General features: G+C 49.4%; 2 protein-coding genes across 2 annotated transcripts in view; one reads left to right on the plus strand and one right to left on the minus strand.

Annotated features, from left to right (window-relative positions):
- The window catches only part of LOC134412273 (NACHT, LRR and PYD domains-containing protein 12-like), a 240,982-nt gene that overhangs the window by 22,346 nt on the left and 196,938 nt on the right, over positions 1-21,698 (plus strand). The window lies entirely within an intron of this gene.
- Positions 2,467-11,919, minus strand: SLAMF8 (SLAM family member 8). Its single transcript, XM_063145958.1, has 5 exons — positions 11,875-11,919; positions 7,953-8,282; positions 5,698-6,006; positions 3,482-3,595; positions 2,467-2,980 (listed from the first exon to the last, which is right to left on the minus strand). The coding sequence occupies exons 1-5, from the start codon at positions 11,909-11,911 to the stop codon at positions 2,931-2,933; spliced, it is 840 nt and encodes a 279-aa protein (XP_063002028.1). The 5' UTR covers positions 11,912-11,919; the 3' UTR covers positions 2,467-2,930.

Below are 21,698 nucleotides of genomic sequence, written 5' to 3' on the forward strand. Positions count from 1 at the left end.
ATGTTGTAATGATGATAATAAAGATACTGATTAAATAATTGCTAAGGAGGCACCACCTTTTAAAGGAAACCCACATCTAGCAGCTGAGACAGCCATGCCAAGACTGCCTAATGGTAGGGCTGGCCCCTTCACTCCTGGCTCACAATGGTGCGTTAATTGCAGCGTTGCCTTCTGTGCGCCTTGGCTTTTCATGGAAGAAGGCGGCACTTCCAATTAACTGGAAACTGATTATAATTTGGGATGATGGAGCAAAACAGCCCTTCAATCAACAACTATCTAGACAAACATGTTTTTCATCCATTAAAATGTTTTGTTTTTTTTTAATAGGGGAAAAAATATCTATTTCTCTCTGGGATGTAGCTGCGTGACTTCTGGGAAAAGCCCAAAGGTTTGCTCAGTGCTGCTGCTTTTAAAGAGAATATGGGTCGAGAAATGGATGCCTAGGCCAAAAACCTAACGAGTGATATAATGGCCAAGCTATATCCGACATGCTAGTGGGGAGGAATGAATGATAAGGAAAGAATTGCCAGTTTAAGAAGCCGCTATGTATGTGTGTGGGGACCTGCAAAGAAAGTTTTCGCTTCAATGCCCCTTTCTCCTAGCAACCAGAGAAAGTCACTCGTAGGGGATATCACTGCCTCACGGAATCACTGGTGCCCTTGTGTTATGAGCGGCTGTTCCACCAATCTCCACTCTCATCTCAGACCAATTTGTATATCCAGCTACCAAGGGTGGAATGGCTGCGGTGGATAAAGAGGCTCACAAGTGAAGAGAGAAGAATGCTACAAGACATCCTGGCCACCACCTTTCCATGCACATTCACACGGCAGTTTGTTAGTGTGTAATGCAGCCGTCCCCAATTCAGTACCCTCCAGATGTTTTGCATTACAATATCCAGCATTCCCAACCCTGCTGGCTTGAGCTGATGGGAACTGATGTCCAAAACACCTGGGGAGCAACGGGTTGGGGGAAAGCTTTGTGTATCAGCTGTGTCCTTCTGAAGCCCAGCGAATGCTTGCATATGAACATAAGCGTCCCATGATGAGATGGACACTAGGTGGTGGTGTTTACCAGCCAGGAATGATGGGTGGAAAGTCGGACTCCAAAAAGGAGAACGTTTTGTGAAACGGTTTTGCTCCGTGGTTGGAGAAAAAAGAATTGCGGAACTGAAAAGCGAAACTGAGTAACAAGGTACATTCCTATGATGCGGCATCCACTCGTTTCGTTCTGCACTCCTGTGACTTTATAGCAATGCTACCCACCCCTCTTTATATACCCACACCCCCAAATCTTGTCTTATGATCAAGCATGGCTCTTGACTTCCCTTTCTCCCCTTCCAAGATAAACCCTGAGATACACTGGTGCTTTATAAGGTGGCCCCCAAAGTTCGGCACCAGCGAATTCTAGGAGCGGAAAAATAAAATGGAAAACAACTGGTGATAAACCATTTAAATCCTTGTGCGATCTGACGTTTCAGCCACACAGCCTTTACAGGACCTATTTCCCTTGGAAGGAGAGAGTGCTGGAGACGTGTCATTTTCATAACATATCTATTTTATTTGTATATTACAGGATGACCATATGTGTCCCTTTTTGACGTCTTCTGTTTGTAGGGCTGCCAGATGACTGTGCTCTGTTTTGAAGGTGTTCTCTGTTTGAAGGGCTGTTGTGTCCAAGTCCGATTTAAAGATCATAGAATCAAAGAATAGCAGAGTTGGAAGGGGCCTACAAGACCATCTAGTCCAACCCCCTGCTCAATGCAGGAATCCACCCTAAAGCATCCCTGACAGATGGCTGTCCAGCTGCCTCTTGAAGGCCTCTAGTGTGGGAGAGCCCACAACCTCCCTAGGTAACTGGTTACATTGTTGTACTGCTCTAACAGTCAGGAAGTTTTTCCTGATGTCCAGCTGGAATCTGGCTTCCTTTAACTTGAGCCCATGATTCCGTGTCCTGCACTCTGGGAGGATCGAGAAGAGATCCTGTCCCTCCTCTGTGTGACAACCTTTTAAGTATGTGAAGAGTGCAATCCTGTCTCCCCTCAATCTTCTCTTCTCCAGGCTAAACATGCCCAGTTCTTTTAGTCTCTCCTCATAGGGCTTTGTTTCCAGACCCCTGATCATCCTGGTTGCCCTCATTATCATCAGAATTATCATTCTGATGATAATGAATCATCAGAAGGAAGAGGCGAAGGGCCTTGTATTTGCCCACCACCAACAACCCTGTGAGGTAGGTTGGGCTGAGAGTCTGTGACTGGCCCAAAGTCACCCAGTGGGTTTCCATGGCTGAGTGGGGACTAGAACCCGGATCTCCCGACTCCCGACCCAACACTTTAGCCACTACACCTCACGGGCTCTCAATTTTGTCCTACTTGCGCTTATCCGCTTATGTGCAACACCCACCCACCCACCTACCCCGAAACAAGTGAAAAACTGGTCTGCAAATCTGCAAAATTCACGTGACTCCGAAAAAGTCGGTTTGGTGCAGGATCGGCTGGTTGGATTCATAGAGATCTGAACTCATTTGAATCCTTTGTGGATTTCTCTGATGTCCCTTGTATCAGTCCAGGTGCCGACGTAGAACCACTGCCCCCATCTCTTGATTCTCTTTGGATGGCCATTGGGGGGGGGGCGCTCTGGATTTCGCCCCGAGTTCCAGCATTAGCTGCACCAGTAGTTGGTTCTAGACTAGGATTGGGAAACTGAAGCTATTTACAGAGTTCTTGGTGAGCCTCCAGGGCTGACAAAACCCTCCGTGTTTTTTAGCTTAAAAAGGGAAGCCCTGTTCCAAACACAAATGGCTTCATTCCGGCTCCCAGCCGTTACTCCCCGACCAGGGCAAGATGCAGTTTGTAAAATTCCTTAAAGCTCCGCCGGTGCATAGAACGGAGCGGAGTTCCCACAAAACCAGGTCTGTATAGATGAAAGACTCAGCTAAACAGGAATGGGCTCGTTTTCTGAAATGGTGTAGGCTGTTTTTTTCCCTGTACAAGGAAAATAAAAAGGGGAGGGGGAGAAAAACATAGAAATGGTCAAACACTGGAAATGGGACCTCCAGCGTTATCTCAGTGGAAGTGAATGGAGCCTGCTTAGAGGGGAAGTATGCAACTGAAACCACCCGGTCGCCTCTCTCTGCCCGTGTAATGCAGCCCATAGCAATTGTGCAAAAGAAGCAACAAGCAAAAAGCCATGGTAAGGTAACATGATTTCCCCTTAATGTAGAGATGACTCTGCACATTTTGCATCACTGGAAATGTCCGGACATGCTTCAAGTGTAGCCCCATGTAGAGTGCATTGCGTGGGACATAACCAAGGCATGGATAACTGTGGCCCAAGCCAAAGCAAGAACAGTTTTAAAGAAAGATGCTTCCCGTGCCTGACTTATATAAGTCAAAGTGCAAACGGTATTTCACCTCCAGAGCATCTGATGGAGAATGTAACAATAGACAGCCCTGTCTCCTGATAAGGAAGGCAAAGTCACTTACCTGAGCGTCGCTTACAGTGCATGATCAAAACAGTTCCTGCCAAGAGGAGGAGTGAGGCGAGGGGGATGATAATGAGGAGAACGTCTCTGTAATCATACAGAGGGTCTTTGCCAACTGAAAAAGAGAGAACAAACTCAATTCATGGGGCCACTCTTAGACTAGAAATTCGCTGGTGGCTGGGTGTCCTCTTTTACAATGCAACCCCCCCCAAAAAACTTGCCCCTCAATTGGAAAGCCACACCCTCTCAGTCAGTGGTAGGCAGGGAGCTTTGCACAAACTCAGAAGCATGCTTCTTCCATGCACTGAAGGGAAAAAAGAACAAGACCAGCTAATGTCCAGTAATTTCCAAACGTTGTTTTCAAGTGTGCGGTCATGTAGATGTGTGTGTATGTGTGTTTTAACGGTCAACAGGAAGTTCCCCCCACGGGACAGAAAGCGGAGAGGAAACTCTTGGCTGAAGGGGAAGTCTCTGAAATGGTTCGAAGTCACGGAATTCTTCCCGGGTTTCCATGTGATTTGTAGTCTCCGGTTAGCGTAGGTGGGGCTGGCCCCCTCCAGAGAATTACTGAGAATTACTGTGGAGGGAAGGACACTCATCTTGATAATCAAACACTGCTGACTTCCCCATGTGGTTGTCGCATTTTGCATCACCTTTCCGCCCTTTTCATCACTATGGATTATGTAGCAAAGATTTAATATGAAGAAAGCCAGGTACCTAGAGCCAGCTCCAGAGGGCCCACTGGGGCTCATGCCAGCCTGTTTTATTCTGGTTATCTTTCTCTTATTTATTTATTTATTACATTTCTATACCGCCCAATAGCCGGAGCTCTTTGGGCGGTTCACAAAAATTAAAAACATTCAAAGTATTAAACAACAGTCGAAAACCATGATATAAAATACAATATAAAAGCTCAACCAGATAAAAACAGCAGCAATGCAAAATTACAAATTTAAAACACCAAGTTAAAATTTATTTATAGACTGTTAAAATGCTGGGAGAATAAAAAGGTCTTCAGCTGGCATCTAAAAGCATATAATGTCGGCGCCAAGCGAACCTCCTTAGGGAGCTCATTCCACAGCCGGGGTGCCACAGCAGAGAAGGCCCTCCTCCTGGTAGCCACCTGCCTCACTTCCTTTGGCAGGGGCTCGCGGAGAAGGACCCCTGAGGATGACCTTAGGGTCCGGGCAGGTACATATGGGAGGAGGTGTTCCTTCAGATAGCCTGGCCCCAAGCCGTTTAGGGCTATAAATGTTAATACCAGCACTTTGAATCGGGCCCGGACCTGGACTCTTCAAGTTTCAAAGTTTCAATCCCAAACTGAACAATATTTAAATTCCGTAGCCTAGATAAATCCTTTGTCTTGTTGTTGTTGTTTTGGCTATCTACCCAGTTCTCCAGTTAGAGATCATCTGAAATGTATCAGACGATCCAATAAAGCATTTCCAGTTTGCTTAGATTTATGTTGTTCGGACTCACATTACATTAACGGATGAACTTATCACTCACAGGTAGAATGACTGTAAAGTGTGTTTTTTTAGAGGTGTGTTTGTTTTGGGGTGTGACTCAGCGTCCTACATTCTGGTGTCATGGAGTGAAAACCACGTGAATTCAAGGATCTCTCTGGATTTTTTTCAAACCTGAAAAGCCGTGCGTCTGTGCAAATTGGATGTAGGACATGCCAGTTGGGGAAGGCTTTTTAACCCTTTCCCCATGCCTTTACCCCAATTGAATTCCCTTCCCCGAAAATGGACGTTAGCCACCCTGGGGAGAAAAACAGAGGTACTTGCACTGAGGTTAGAGTGTTGGACTGGGACTGCGGATCCGGGTTCTAGTCCCCACTCAGCCATGGAAGCTCACTGGGTGACCCTGGTCCAGTCACTGACTCTCAGCCTGATCTACCTCACAGGGTTGTTGTGAAGATAAAATGGAGAGGCGAAGGGCTGCTTGTGCTCCTTTCAAGATGAAAAGAGGCGGGATATAAATGCAGTAATAAATAAATAGCAATATTTACTAATATTTTACCACAGAGTCTTGGGAAAATCAATAATTCTGAACAGAGACTCTTTGAGGAATGCAGTCTTTCTTATGCAAAACAATTTCGAATCTCTCCAAGGCTAGGCCTCTGAACCTCATCTGCCATGTTACCTGCACTCTTAAATGTTTCTGCCCCCTTAGTTCAGCGTGCCCCCTGATTTCCCCCTGAAGATCACACACCTGGTTGTCTCTGGCAGTATTCCTGGACATGGACAGTAACTGATCCTTTGCTAACTGTATTGGCTGCTGTACATGTGTAGCTCTCCTGCTGTTCTTCCAGGAGGTCCAGTTTGGCCCACAGCACTTGGCCGTTCCCGAAGACCGTGTGTTTCTCCCTGGCTAGAGTCTTGCCCTCCGGCCCTGTCCAGCTGTACGTGACATTGGACCCAGCGGATGCCGTACAAGTCAGGAACAATACGCAGGACGCGCCGGAGGCATTTGGACGCCTCTCTTCGGCGAACACTCGGATGGCTGGCGTGGACACCACGTCTGAAAGTGTTAGGAGAGAAATCAGGAAGTCAGAAGATCCAAGCCGGGGGGTCCTATCCTGCTTACTACACAAGAGGAGCAGAAACTCGTTCAGTCTGAGTTTTGGAGAGGCGCTTGGGGACTACATTGAGGGGTGGGCGTGCCCAGAGGTGAAATGGGTGGAGCCCAAAGACCAACATATTCTTACTGCAAGTAATTGAGCCTTAGGTGAGCAATTGCAACCTTTTAGAATTGTGGGGGGGGGGGGGTAGGAGGGAAGCAGAGAAACTGTCAAATGATCTGTGATTGGATTTACCCCAAAGAAGGAGCATGTCCACCTCAGTTCTACACCTTTGCCCTACGCTATGCACCATTTCCATGCCCTATTGGGCCCTCAGAATCAAATAAAATTAAGCAAATGAGCCACATTTCAGGAAATGTCACCCAACATAGCAGATGGAGATTACAGGAGGTTGTGCAGGAGGAACAGGTAATTGCAAAAGGGAAACTGAAGCCCGAAGTCATCTATCAGCGGCACCTTCTCTGCTTTCAAATGTACCCTTGCCTCCATGAGGACTAGAAGTTTACATTCCAAACATTCTAACGAAAGCAAAGGTGAGAAAGCTCCAGGCAATGTTTGGCACACGCTGGATCTTATCGAAACCAAGCACAAGAACCAGGCAAATTCAAACCTGTTTGGGACAGATTGTCCCTCAAAAAAAACACAACCCTGGGAGCTTGCTGTTTAATGAGGATGTTGTAATTTCCAGCTCTTCCTCAGAACTTTTGGGGTGATGCCAGTCACACAACATTTAAAAATGTTGTCACACACTATAAAAAAGTGTGAAAACATTTTTATAGGCATGCCTATAAAAGTGGGGCACTTTTTTTCAGCCAAAGGGCCGCATTCATCTCCATGTTGTCTTCTGGGGGCTGCATGACAGCAGTGGGTGTTGCAAAACCCAAAAAGTGGGAGTGGCCAAAACAACATCCTTTACCTCTTCTTCTCTCTCCCCTCTCATATCTGTCTCTCTCTCTTCATCTTTCCTCTCTCTCTGACACACACACACACACACTTTCTCTCCCCTTCTTTCTTTTGCTCCTTCTCTTTCTCTGTCTCCATTTATCTCTCTTGTCCCTCTTCTCTCTTTCTTTCACACTACCTCCCCTTCTCTCTCTCTCATACACACGTTCTCTCCTCGCTCTTGCCCCCCTCTCTTTCTATCACCTTCCCCTTTTCTCCCCATCCTTCTCTCTCTCCTTCCCTTCTCCCTTGCCTCTTCCCTCTATGTTGCTTTCTCTCTTTCTGTCCCTCTCTTTTTTCCTCCCCTCTCTCCTGCCTTCCCTCCCCTCTCTCCTGCCTTCCCTCCTCTCTCTCTTGCCTCTTCCCTTTCTCTTTCCTGCCCTTCCTCTCTCTCCCTTCTTTCGCTCTCCCCTCCTCCAGTCATTCTAGTTCCCTGAACAATTGATGTGTCACGGGTGAGCATGAGCACACCAGCTTTGCTTTCCTCCATCACATTCCTCCTCACCCTCCATGTGGTGATGGAAAGTGTCCAGGCATAGGCTCCTTGTGTGATTTAGAACCCTGGAAGATCAGAATCAACCTCCTTGCCTTGTGATCACTTGCTTGCTTCTGCTCAGCTGGTTGGGAAACATCTCAGCAGTGGCCAAGACGGAGCTGCTCCATCAGAAGCGCACCGCCTCCAAGTGCTCTTGAGGCACTGGACCCAGACAGAGCAGACATGCCTCTCCCCTTGCCTTTTGCAAAGGGGTGGGGCCTCAATAAAGGGGAGGGGGCCCAGATGGCCAGATGGGGAGGCTGGATCCAGGCGGAAGGCCAGAGGTTCCGCACCACAGCTATACAAACCACAACATCCATAGCAGGGAAGTAAAGAAGGCCCCAGTTCAAAATCGGAGGCTGTGAAATGACTGACCAGCCACATCCCTTTTCCTTTGGTGGACCATACCATAGACCGCCAGGTGAAAGACCTGTTCCTCCATCTCTCCCGATATGTTCACCAGCAGCACCAAGAAGGTCCCAGCATCTCCCAGGCCCACAGGGCTGATCTCCAAGGTGAAATTATTGTGAAGCTGACACCTTCCATAGAACCGGGATCGATACTGGGTCACCCGTGCTCCCGTGAAGGAGGTGGCCACCAGTTCATCTAAAGGGGTCAGGGACTTCCAGAAGGTTTCTCGGACATGGAAGCCAGGAGGGATTTCCGCCTTCAGGAGCACAGAACCTCCCATAAGCCCAGATACCTGCGCTGGAGTGCAGGCCGCAGAGGACAGCAGGGCTAGAAGGGAAGATACAAAGTGTATTATTGACAACATAGCTAGGTTGCTGCAAATCCCTCCGTCCAGGTCCACGGGGCAGCATATCCCGTCCCTCTACTCCTCTCCCACTAGTTTTCTGTTCCCCCTTGACAGTAGTCAGCATTCTAGTCCTCATTGGGTGGTTCTTGGGCTTCTGTTCCTCCCTTGGGGTGCTTTTCCTAAATATTATTTGTACAAACCCTGCTGTTTCCCCCCAGGACTGGCGATACCTCCCTCTTGTTCGTGGATGGTTCCATTCTGACTGCGTCAGCAACGGCATTCACAACGTGAACATCGGAAGTAGAAGGAACGTTCACACAAGCATATCTAAGCAGGAGCAAGCAGGCTGCTCAAAACAGGTAGCTGATCCCCAAGATCAGACCTCTGTCCCTCCCCTAAGCCTGCACTTCCCAAAGTTGCCTGACTCCAGCTGGAAACTCACTTGCCTCTCTTTGGCCCCATTCAGAAGACAACTTAAACCATGGCTTTAATCATGGTGAATAAAGCAACAAGCCATATTCACCATGGTTAAAGCCATGGTTTAAGGTGTCTTCTGAACACAGCCTGGCTTTCTGGCTTAACCACCATGGTTAAAGCCATGGTTTTAGGTGTCTTCTGAATGGGCCCATACTTTGTATCTGTCTGTGCAAACCTACAACATTGCTCTTTCTCAAAACTAAAGCAGATCATAGAACCATAGAATAGTAGAGTTGGAAGGGGCCTATAAGGCCATGGGGTCCAACCTTCTGCTCAATGCAGGAATCCACCCTAAAGCATCCCTGACAGATGGTTGTCCAGCTGCCTCTTGAATGCAGATACTGTAACCCCAGGTTGGAGAAAAGAAAATGTTTTGGAATTTGTTGGTGCTGTTGCTATTTTCATCCCCTGTGCATTGTGGCATCCACGAAGTGTAGTACCATTCGCAGTCATAGACTCGGCGCCAGAAATCTTTCATGTATATATCATCTGGGAGTTGGGAGGGGAGGGGAGGTAGATAAGATTATTTATTTATTTAAGGGATTTATCATTTGGAAAAAAAGGATAAATTCCAACCAGCTCTCTAAAGGAGATATCCAAGGTGCTGAACCCAAATGCCTCAAATAGATTCATAGAATAGTAGAATCATAGAATAGCAGAGTTGGAAGGGGCCTATAAGGCCATCGAGTCCAACCCCCTACTCAATGCAGGAATCCACCCTAAAGCATCCCTGACAGATGGTTGTCCAGCTGCCTCTTGAATGCCTCTAGTGTGGGAGAGCCCACAACCTCCCTAGGTAACTGGTTCCATTGTTGTACTGCTCTAACAGTCAGGAAGGTCTTCCTGATGTCCAGCTGGAATCTGGCTTCCTGTCACTTGAGCCCGTTATTCCGTGTCCTGCACTCTGGGAGGATCGAGAAGAGATCCTGGCCCTCCTCTGTGTGACAAACTTTCAAGTATTTCAAGAGGGCTATCATGTCTCCCCTCATAGGGGAGTTATGAAATTCCCTCAGAGTTAAGTTTTTCCTGATGTAACAGAGAACAGATCTGGCGTCTACACTGTACTCCTTCCATCGCCAGCTGAAGACCTTTTTATTTTCTCAGTATTTTAACACCTAGTTTAACTTAAATTTAAACTTTGCTATTTTAATTCCGTGTTTTAACCTATATCAATTTTTGCTGTGTGGTTTTATCCTGATTGTGCTTTTTATATTGTATTTTGTATTTGTGTTTTTAGATTGTTGGTTGTTTTTTATGCTTTTCGTGGTTTTAATTTTTGTGAACCGCCCAGAGAGCTTCAGCTATTGGGCAGTGTAAAAATATAATAAATAAATAAATAAATAAATAAATAAATAAATCTCCCAACAAAAGCACTGGTTCTCTCCAGAAAGCAAGTAAAATTGGACTTGGCAATTGGATGATCATCCTGTCGAACGTGTGTGTGGGTATAATTCTATTTTTTAAAAAAAGTTTAAAAATCAAATAGCAATAAAATAAAATAGCCAATCTCGTGATTGAGAAATTAAGAACTGACAACCAAAATACATCATAAAGAACAGGAAGTACTTTCAAGCAAAAGAGAAGTATGACTAGTTGCAAGCAACATCTTAGATTCTTTCAAAGAAGATAATTTATAAGAATCTAACCTTAACATGACCCTTCATTTGGAGCCTCCAACGTAGAGCCCGTAGGCACCATGGAACTTCTCTTCGTGTCCACCAGGCTGCCTGCCTCCCCTGAATTTTGTTTCTTAATATTCTTCTAATTTCGTTTTTTAATTGGATTGCTGCAAAGTGAAAGGCTACCTCCCGCACCATCTTTATTTGGGTTTAGAGGAGTGGTTTTGTGTTTTGGTGCTCACAGCCCACTCCTGCCTTGACCTTCAGTCTTTGGGCAAGTGACTTTTCTTTAATCTCATCAGTTTGCCTTCTGGGAAATAATGAGTGTTTTGTGACTGGCCATGCTTGCCGTTTTATGAATAGGCAAGCCACACCTCATAGCAGCCATTTTGTGAGAATTCCCATGACACTCTGAAAAATAAAATAAAATCCAAATGTGCCCACTGATCCAACAGGGTTGGAGGCCCCTGCCCTACAATAACAAAAGGGAAAAAAATGGGTGGGCCAAATCTGGAAATTTATTGTTCCAAGGTGCAATGGATAAAACCTAGGGTGACCACATGAAAAGGAGGACAGGGCTCCTGCATCTTTAACAGTTGCATAGAAAAGGAATTTCAGCAGGTGTCATTTGTATATATGGAGAACCTGGTGAAATGCCCTCTTCATCACAGCAGTTAAAGCTGCAGGAGCTATACTAGAGTGACCAGATTTAAAAGAGGGCAGCTTTAACTGTGGTGATGAAGAGGACATTTCACCAGGTTCTCCATCTATACAAATGACACCTGCTGAAATTCCCTTTTCAATGCAACTGTTAAAGATACAGGAGCCCTGTCCTCCTTTTCATAGGGTCACCTTATAAAACCCATCCCTGCAGTAAACGAATCCATCTGTGTTTCATTACAGTTCCTTATGAAGTCTAGAACTTGTAGCAAGGTCCCAAGCTGTACAACGACAGAGCTTCATGCAGCAGTATGAACTGAACCAATGTGCCTTAGAAGGGGATTTTCTTCTCCTTCTCCCCACTGAATTTATTTATAAGAGGCTTTCAGTCCTGTCCCCATGCAGAATATATGGCAAAACATAGCTATCTTCTCCCTGCTATTATACTGGAGATTGAACCTGAGCCTTCTCCATCCGAAACATGCCCTGTCCCGCTGAGCTACCGTCGATGCCAGGGATAATTCATCCTAGGAAGCTGCCTGCATTGTCTGTTTATCCAGGGAGCCCAATATTTTTTCTCCTGAAATGCAATAGGAGAAGAGAGAGAAGGGATGAGGGCCTTTCTCATCCCCTAACTCCTTTTAACAGGCAATACCTGGATTGAACTGGGACCTTCTGCTGGTAAAGTCACTGATGGTTCACCGTTCTACTGCTAATCTTTCTCGAGTCGTTTGCCACCAACGTCTCTCCCTTCCTCAGAAGCAAGAAACTGGGATCAGAAGGCGGACATATCTTTTAAGAAGATAAACCTTCTTACCTGCGTACAGCGTCGAAGCAAGCAAAGTCCAAATCATTGCAGCCCCGTTTTGGAACACAGCAGGGAGAAGAAATGAAATGAGCGGAGGAGAAAGTTCTTGTGGATGAAGCTCCAGTTTTCCCACAGGAAATCCCCTTTTATCACCCCACGGGTTAGAAAGAGTGGGAAACCCCCAAAAGATTATCAGAGTCTACTGCAGAAAGCAGAAGTGAAGGACAGTTTTGCAAAATAGGCCCAAACCACAATATTCCTGCTGATCTGAGCATTCTGATGAAGAATCTTTATTTTTGGGTGTGTGTGTGTAGGTGGGTCACACGAGCCCTTTAAGAATTGGGTGGGGGGCTTTGGTCATCATGTTATTCTTTTCTTAGTGGCTTTTTAACCCAGTTGTTTGTGGCTGATGATCTGTTGGTAGTACTGGCAGGTCAACATACTGGCAGGTGAAGCTACTGGGAGGTCAAGGTACTGGCAGGTGAAGCAAATGGTAGTTTGGCTGGATAGCAGAGAAACTTTTGGGAATGCTCCCTAGCCTTTTCCAAAGAACTACATTTCCCAGAGTACCCCGGGATGTGAGAATGACAGTTTCAACCAGTTTTATGCATGTAGTATACCCCAGTATAAATGCTGAGGTGAGGTCTTAACTCTGCTTTTGAAAGAAGCAGACTTCAGGGCTCAGAGTCCTCCAGTAGAAACGCTGACGTTGAGATGAACAGGCGGCAGTGCTCAGTGGTGGCCACGAGAGGGCAACCCCGTATAAACACTCCTGGTAAATGTTCACATCTGCACATTTCACAACCAGCAACCATTCCAAAAGGCTTCACTGGTCTGGATGTGATGGATAAGTGGGGCCATTTCACCAGCAGTTTCCTAATTTTTTCACCTCATTTCCCCCCTCCTCCCTTTTTCCTTGTCTGTCATGACTTTTTATATTGTAAGTCTGCGGGCAGGGACTGTCTTCTTGTACTGATTATATGTACACTGCTCTGGGAAGGTTTTTGCCTGAGGAGCAAGCAGGATAAAAATGCTGTAAATTAATAAATATGTTTTCTCCTCCACGGCTAATAGTGGTGTGTGTATGTTTGTGGTCGGGATCTGGATTGGAGCCGTGTGTGTACGGTTAGACCAGCCTTCTCCAACTATAACTCCCAGCATTCCTGACCACTGGCCATGCAGGTTGAGGCTGATGGGAGTTAAAGTGTGAAACATTTGGAGGGCACCAGGTTGGGGAAAGCTGAGATGGATGACTGACATTCTCCCTCTGCTACCGCCTTGATCCAAACTGGTTCTTCCACGGCAGTGTTGAGCTCACTTATCAGGCGCCCTTTAAAACTCCCACAAGGCACCAGAGCTCTGTCGAGGGCATTGTGCGAAATTTAAAGGACAAGTCTGCACCTGCAAATTCCCTTCTTCGTGGCGGTCGTCGGAAGAGCAGCTGTGGAGACGGAGCGCAGCGTGGAAGGGGCGAGTTTTGCTTAGGGGGGTCGCGGCGCGCGTGGGGGGCCCCCGGGGAGAATTAGCGAGCCTCTCCGCCGCCCTCCCTCCCCCCGCTTCCTTTCAGGCACGGAAAGGCGCTTCCTGGGCGTCCACGGAGGCCTTTTTCGAGCTTAAAGGAAACGCGGGAGGGGCGGGGTTTCGAGGGGGCGGGGTTTCGAGGGGGCGGGGCCCTGGCTTTGGGGAGGGGGAGTTAGTCCCCCTCCTCCGTAGCCGCGACCCCCTCTCCGAAAATGCCCCCCCCCCGCACCGCTTCTTTTAGGCTCTATTCCTGCCAATAGAGCCTCCAGGAAGCAGGGGAGGGGGCATCATTCGGGGGTGGGGTAGCTTGGGGAGGGGGAGTTAGTTTTCGCCTTTCAAGCAGCGACCCCCCCACTCCGAAAATGCCCCCCCCCACTGCTTCCTTTAGGCTCCATTCGTCCGAATGGAGCCTAAAGGAAGGCGAGGAGGGGGCATCTTTGGGAAGGGGGGAGTTAGCTTTGGGAGGGGGGTTAGTTTGGCTTCCCAGGCAGCGACCCCCCCACTCCGAAAATGCACCCCCCGCACTGCTTTCTTTAGGCTGCGATTGTGCCAATGGTGCCTTTTTACGAGCCTAAAGGAAGGAGAGGAGGGGGCATTTTTGAAGGGGGGGCATAGCTTTGGGTGGGGGGTTAGTTGTGGCCTCCCAAGCAGCGACCCCCACTCCGAAAATGCCCCCCCCCACTGCTTCCTCTAGGCTCCATTCGTCCCAATGAAGCCTAAAGGAAGGCGAGGAGGGGGCGTCTTTGGGGAGGGGGGAGCTAGCTTTGGGACGTGGGGTAGTTTGGCTTCCCAGGATGCGCCCCCCACTCCGAAAATGCCCCCCGCACTGCTTCTTTTAGGCTCTATTCGTGCCAATAGAGCCTCAAGGAAGCAGGGGAGGGGGCATTTTTGAAAGGGGGGGATAGCTTTGGGAGGGGGTTAATATTCGCCTCCCAAGCAGCGACCCCCCACTCCGAAAACGCCCCCCCCCGCACTGCTTTCTTTAGGCTGCGACTGTGCCAATGGTGCCTTTTTACGAGCCTAAAGGAAGGAGAGGAGGGGGCATTTTTGAAGGGGGGGCATAGCTTTGGGAGAGGGGTTAGTTGTGGCCTCCCAAGCAGCGGCCCCCCACTCCGAAAATGACCCCCCACTGCTTCCTTTAGGCTCCATTCGTCTGAATGGAGCCTAAAGAAAGTCGAGGAGGGGGCATCTTTGGGGAGGGGGGAATTACCTTTGGGAGGGGGGGTTAGTTTGGCTTCCCAGGCAGCGCCCCCCACTCCGAAAATGCCCCCCGCACTGTTTCTTTTAAGCTCTATTCGTGCCAATAGAGCTTCAAGGAAGCAGGGGAGGGGGCATTGGGAGGGGGAGTTAGAGGGCTCATTTTTGAAAGGGGGGATAGCTTTGGGAGGGGGGTTAGTTGTGGCCTCCCAAGCAGCGACCCCCACTCCGAAAATGCCCCCCCCACTGCTTCCTTTAGGCTCCATTCGTCCGAATGGAGCCTAAAGGAAGGCGAGGAGGGGGCGTCTTTGGGGAGGGGGGTGCTAGCTTTGGGGGGGGGTTAGTTGTGGCTTCCCAGGCAGCGACCCCCACTCCGAAAATGCCCCCCCCCACTGCTTCCTTTAGGCTCCATTCGTCCGAATGGAGCCTAAAGGAAGGCGAGGAGGGGGCGTCTTTGGGGAGGGGGATGCTAGCTTGGGGGGGGGTTAGTTGTGGCTTCCCAGGCAGCGACCCCCACTCCGAAAATGCGCCCCCCGCAGTCAGGCTCCGTTTTAGCTAATGGACACTTTTTCCGAGCCTGATGGAGCGCGGAGCATTTTCGGAGCGGGGGTCGCTGCTGCAGAGGGGCCAACTAAAGCGGTGGGGGGGGACCCAGGTGTTACTGCGCAGCTCGGGGGCGGGAGCAGGGTCGAGGGGGTCCAGAGAAGGGCACGAGCCCATGGCTGGCGTGGAGTGGCCGTGTAGGGCAGGGCTGGTCGGAAAGCGGGTCTGCGGGAGCTTGGGACTTGGCCCCGCAGCATTGGTGAGCCCGGGCCTCGCTGTCAGGGGCGCCTGGGAGCGAGACGGCACCCTCCGAGCAGCCCTAGAGGGTCGCCGCTCTTCTCCCCTGCGAGCCATGGCTGAGTGGGGCCAGCTCCGAAGGAGCGGCTCTGTGGCCTTGGGAAGGCCCCTTGCCGTGTTGAAGGCTGGGGAGCTGGAGCCCCGTGGGAAGGCGGCGCTCGGCAGTCCTAAGTGTGTTGTGCTTCCTTAAGAGGCCACCCGGGGCGAGAGGCTGGAGCAGGAGTTGCGAAGCCCATCGTGTAGCCCAGCCCAGTGGGAGGTGCGGCAGGCTCTTGGCAATGGGCGCTGTTGCTAGTCCTTCCTGTGTCCATTGGCTTGCAAGGCTGGCCGATGCACGCGGCGCCCCTGGCGAAGGCCGTTGGCAATGGCAGGTCTTGCGAGTGGTGGGCGTGCGTCTGCGCAATGTACGTGGCGCCCCTGGCGAATGGCGCCCCTGGCGAAGGCCGTTGGCAATGGCAGGTCTTGCGAGTGGTGGCCCTGCGGCTGCGCAATGTACGTGGCGCCCCCTTGCGTTTCTGAAGCCTGCACTGCAGCCTCCCATCTAAGTTCCCACAAGCACTTGCGGTCTGACGTAAGTTCCCACAAGCACTTGCGGTCTGACGTATCCGGCTGGGGTAATTAAGTAGTTATCTCGATCAGGTGTGTGGGAGTTGGCGCTTGAAATATTAGTTCCGAATTGTTCCTTCCAACAGCTGGAATAGCACAGTGGGAAGGCGCTTGGCTGCGGAGCCCAAGCCTGGGAGTTCGAATCCCCGCTTGTGCCTGCCGGGGTCGGCCCAGCTAGATCACCCCTAGTCGAAGCGGCAATTGATGGGATTAAATACCCTGCCGCAGCCCGAGTGGGGGCCCCTGGGGAGAGGTCCCTAGGAGGCCGAGAAAGAGGGGGGAAGCCATGCAAAAGGGGGGAGAGAGGGAGGAGCCTTTTGCGCAGGCGCGAGAGGCGGCTGTATATATCTAAAAGATACTAAGTGCGAAGTTTTTCGCCTGGGGGCGTACTGTGATGCCCCCAGGTTACTTTAGGCATAACCGCCCCAGCCGCCTGTGACTTGTGCTGCGTCGCCACTGCCGCACAGTCTTTTGGGGTGTCTCTCTGGGGTTGTCCGCACTCTGGGCTTGTCCGCTCTTGGGTCGACGGCTGGGGGGCAGCTGGGCACCGAGGTCTGTGCAGCTTGCCCAAGGCTGCCCAGGTGGCGGGGCGCGTAACCCCATGAGCCACTTCCGCTCCGTGTGGCCGGGTAGTTAATCCCGTGCATGGCCACTGACTATGTGGGTGTGGCCGGGTAGTTAATCCCGTGCATATGGCCACTGACTATGGAGGTGTGGCCGGGTAGTTAATCCCGTGCATGGCCACTGGACTATGGGTGATCTCGGCTGGCCCCTCTCCCGGGAGCGCACAGTGGGGATTCGAACTCCCAGGCTTGGGCTCCGCAGCCAAGCGCCTTCCCACTGTGCTATACCAGCACTTGGAATCCACCTATTCGGAACTTATACTTAAGGCGCCGAACGCGCCCATTGAAAATAAAAAAAAAAGGAGCGCCCATACCGGGGATTCCAAAACCCCGGACTGGGCGCCCAGACGCAGGCCGCTCTTCCTACGGAGCCAAACTTGCTGGGGAGCTGTTACCCCCAAACTTGCATTTAAGGCGACACACATTGAAAGGGGGAAAAAACCTGCCGGGGCTGCACCTCGCAGACTTCAGCCTGCACCGCTGGGGGCGCTCGCCCACCGCGCTCCAGGGGCTGCACAAAAAGAGGGCCGGAGCTTCCATTGGGGGAGCCGCTTCGAGCCTTTCACGGCCAAAGGGGAGACCCGGGGGAGCCGCAAGCCCGCACCCGAGCCTCTACAAGCCCAACGCTTCTGACACTCGCCTACAGCCCGACACCGCTTCTCGGGCCTACGAGGCGAAGCTCCGTTCCCAAGGAGGCCTTCAAGAGGGACACGGCACAATCACGCGCCTCTCCTCGCTACAGTTTGGGGGGGACGTGGACTTCAGCCGGCGCTCCTGCTTCTGCACAACACAAAACACACCAAGCCACCAAAGGCAATTGCAACTCCAGCCTCAGCCTCGAAAGTTTATGCTCTAGTTGCAGGCGAAAGACAGGCTGTGGCACTTAAAATCATAGAATAAGAGAGTTGGAAGGGGCCTAAAAGGCCATCCAGTCCAACCCCCTGCTCAAGGCAACAATCCACCCTAAAGCAGCCCTGACACATGGTGACTTAGATCCGGGGCTCAAGTTCTAAGCTGCCTTTCAAGGAAAAAGAATACACACCAAAGGGAAATGGAACTCCCAACCTCTAGATTGATGCAGCCTTTCCAGGCAAAAACCGAACAAACCGGAGCTACAAAGTCAACTCAAATGTCCAGCCACCAACCCCACAACTAGACCCCTTCCCCTCTGCACTATATCAGGAGTTGGGGAACTCCTGGGGGTTAGTTTAAAAAGGCACCTGTTGGAAAGGGGATAGGAACTCCTAACTACCAGATTCTCAAATAGACTATCATCCTCACTATCCTGCACCAGGCATTGCAAATGTATTATCATAAATTATGATCATTCGTCTCCCCACGCTATATGAGCTTATATTTATCTCCCAACACTACAGGAGCTGCTTTTATGTATTTTATTCCTGTAAGCCGCCTTGCAGGGCTTTCTGCTCTGAAAAGCGCCCAAGGAACATTTTACATAAATACATTAAATGATTTGCTGAAAGCTATCCTGTGGAAGGTATTTTAGAGTACGGGTGAGCAAAAAGGAGATCTCCAGATGTTCTTGACTTCAGTTCCCAGCATTCCTAACCACTGCAGGAATGCAGGCTAGGGCTTCTGGGACTTGAAGTCCAAAACATTTGGGGATTTACCTTCTGCCCACCCCTGTTTTAGATACTGTAATCTAACTGCAAGCAGATTTAAGGGAGGCGGCAGCAGCGTCTTTTAAAAAAAACCTTCTTAGAAGATCTTAACAACCATTACACAAAGATTGGGACACCTTAAAGACCAAAGATTTTATTCTGGCACAAACTTTCCATCAGATGCACATGAAGCATTGTGGACAGGTTCAGGTTTGCATACAACACATACAGTGTGGAGTAGGAGAAGAGGAAAAAGAAAAGCACAAAGAACAGGGAAGGCAGAAGAAAATTAAATGCCCATCGCCTTATTGACAGTGGTCATTCACAGTGAAGTTATTGCTGATAACACAAACATCAAACACATGTAGTGCAATTTAAAAAGAAAACTTTACCCCAATTAATTCCAGGGACGAATCCTTTATCTAATCTTGGCAGGGCGAGAAGAGAATCTGAATGGCTGACATTTTGTCTTTCCCAGAAAGCCTTGTTCTGAAGTGGGGTTGGGCAGGGAACTCTGGGAAATCTCAAAGGGCTGCTGACGCTTTTTAAAAAATGACTGTTTCCTTAGCCCCTCACTGGGGGCAGCCATTAGAGTGGACAGAAGTTCAATATGCACAGGATAAAAGATACACAACTTTTATAAAATGAACAGATTGTTCTTTCAGCAGCTCACTGTATTTGAGAAGTGCAGCGTTAGCCAATGTCCACAAAAAGGGCAGTGATGGATGCAGGCTTGTTAACGTTATAAAACAGGGGTGGGCAGCTGGTGGCCCTCCAGATGTTTTGACCTACAAGTCCCATAATCTCTCACCATTAACTATGTCCTTGGCTCAGGCTGATGGGATTTGTAAACCAAAACATCTGGAGGGCCGCAAGTTACCCACCCCTGTTATACAGTCTCAGTGTGACTCAGGTTTTAAATCTGAACTACTAGCAATGATAGACAGCCATGCATAAGCACCATCCCATGTCCACAGTTCATTCCGTTACAACCTAGAATTAAACCGGAGTTCATGGACATGTTTACCATTCGATTGACACAACATACTTAACACTCTGAAGGTGCAAAATATTTTTTTATTGTAAATTCGACTTTTGTGCCACAATAAAAATATTTTGCACCTTCAAAGTGTTGAGTATGTTGTGTCAATCGAATGGTAAACATGCCCATGAACTCCATTTTAATTCCAGGTTGCAAAGTCAAAAAGGGGGTAAGTACTTGGGCAAGGCACGGTACCCTGCCCACCTCCCCCCAACACACAGTTTCCTTCCCCTCAAATACAGTGTGGAAAATGTCTAGAGCTAATTTGTACACAGGCTGAGCCTTCTCCACATGCCCCCGGCGCTGGGGCTACGAGAGCAGAGCCTTTTCAGCAGTGGCCCTTCCCAAAAAGGCGTTCCTGGCATCTATTTTACTGCCTTTCTTGCACCAGGCAAGGAGATTTTTATTTCCCCTTCAACCTTTTATACTCATATATTATACTGTGGTTTCAATAGGGTCATTTGGCTCAGTGAAATTGGTATTGTATTATCTCCCTGCTCTTAATGCAAAGTTTGGATGTCTTGTACTCGTGTTTCAATTTTACAGTTGATCAATTTACTTCCTAATGTTTGTTTGCTTGTCCTGATTTCTCATTTTTCTTCCCGCCCTCCCGTTGGTACATTGACCAGAGAACTGCTGTTATTTGGCAACCGATATACAGAATAAATGGAAGACTACACAGGATTAGGCCAACTCATAGAGAAGAGGTCTGGATCACAGCAAAATGGAACTGCCGTGTTCAGAAAGAGTCTATCTTTTCCTAACAGGAAAGTTTGCCTTGTGGGCTTCCTAGCAGCATCCATTTGATGGAAACTTATGTCTGACTAGATGGACGTTTGCTCTTACTCACTTCTTAGGAAAGCCGTGACTAACTTGCTCTGAAGGACTTAAGTCACTGCTTCTGTTAGCTGCAGCGGGACAGCAGAATTTAAAACATTAATTTGGGGCAAGCAAGGGGTTCTCCCTAGATCTCATCTGTAATAACTCAGCCTTAGGCAATACCATGCCCTTGAGCATGTACAGAGTGCAAATCTCCTACTACAAGGTAATGCCAGCTCACTCCCACCGCCCCAAACTGGGATGAGCAGTCCAGAGGTTCCAGTTTAGAGGACACAAGTGTAGCAGGGTGAGATGCTGTAATTCAGGATTCCTGCAAACCCCATTCTATGGCCCCCTCCATTTCCATCCCCCTACCCCAATAATGATGGATAAGCATGCTCAGTGGACACAGAATGACAGGTAGCATTCTGGGCTCACTGAGCACACGCAGCCATCATTGGGCTGTTTTTGAGATCTCCCCCACCCCCAGCCCGATTTGGGGGGGGGGGTATTTCTGCAAATGTTGCCTGCTGATCCCTCCCTCTCGTTCCAGGGGTGGTGCTGTTTTGGCTGCGTACGCAACAGCATTCACAGCCCAGACGTCGGAAATAGGGGAAACACTGATGGAACCCAAGCAGTCTTGAGAGACAGCGACTGGTGTAAAGCCAACCACGTCCACCTTCTTCTCTACCCCAGTACCCCACCCCAAAACAAATACCTTGGGAGCTACTTTTGGCTGAAGAGAACAAGTAAATAAGTAAAGGAATGTAGGTATCGGAGCCAGAGGTCCGCCACTGCATATGATCTGCCTACCAACTAGTTCCATTTCAACCCACAACATGTGAGGACTGAGAGGCTAGATGCACACGAGTGGAACTGCAAAGCGTGGGTGACACAGATTTATTGGCCTCGGCTGCCCCCCACCCCGTCCCATGCCCTGAATTCTGGAATGAACAAGAGGAAAGAGAGAGAAGCGTCTGAGGGGAGGTGGCTTTGCCAGGCCTAACGTAGTACAAGAACCACGGTCCATTTGAAGAACACGGAGCACATTGTCACTCAGCCAGGTGCCCCACTCTTATTCTTATTCCTCCTTGACTGCAATGGCGCGAGGCCCCACGTGGCTAGGCACCGGCTTCTGGATGCAGACGATGCCCGCGATGAGCGCGTAGCCAACCCTGGCCTCTAGGCCCACCAGCACTGACAGGATTTGGTTGCGATGATTGAAGGGTTTTTCCTAGGGGTTATTCCCATCCCTGGCACGGCTTTAGGGATGCTGGGTGGGGGGTCCCCTGGGGAAGAAACAGCAAAGAAATTAAAAGTGCTGTGAGGAATAATAATTTTGCAAAATCATTTTGGGACTGACCCTACCATGAAGGCAGACTGAAGCAGCCATCTCAGGTGGCAGGCACTAAGGGGACAGGGAGTTGGGAGGACAGAGGCGATGACGCCATGGGGCCTGCCCCCCATACCTAGCCTGCTGCCCTCAGGTGCAGTGAAGGAATCTGTCCCATTACCGGTGGTGAACTAAGATTCAACTGCCAAGCTGGGTGGCTTCTCTAAGTG

This window comes from Elgaria multicarinata, chromosome 21 (genome assembly GCF_023053635.1).
Source record: "Elgaria multicarinata webbii isolate HBS135686 ecotype San Diego chromosome 21, rElgMul1.1.pri, whole genome shotgun sequence".
NCBI classification, from domain to species: domain Eukaryota; kingdom Metazoa; phylum Chordata; class Lepidosauria; order Squamata; family Anguidae; genus Elgaria; species Elgaria multicarinata.

Excerpts from the sequence above, each read along its gene's own strand:
- SLAMF8 (XM_063145958.1), bottom strand. The coding sequence starts at position 11,911 with ATGATTTGGACTTTGCTTGCTTCGACGCTGTACGCAG. Across the intron at positions 6,007-7,952 it reads CTTTCACCTGGCGGTCTATG|ACGTGGTGTCCACGCCAGCC; the intron begins GTATGGTCCACC and ends TAACACTTTCAG. Across the intron at positions 3,596-5,697 it reads ATACTGCCAGAGACAACCAG|TTGGCAAAGACCCTCTGTAT; the intron begins GTGTGTGATCTT and ends TCTCTTTTTCAG.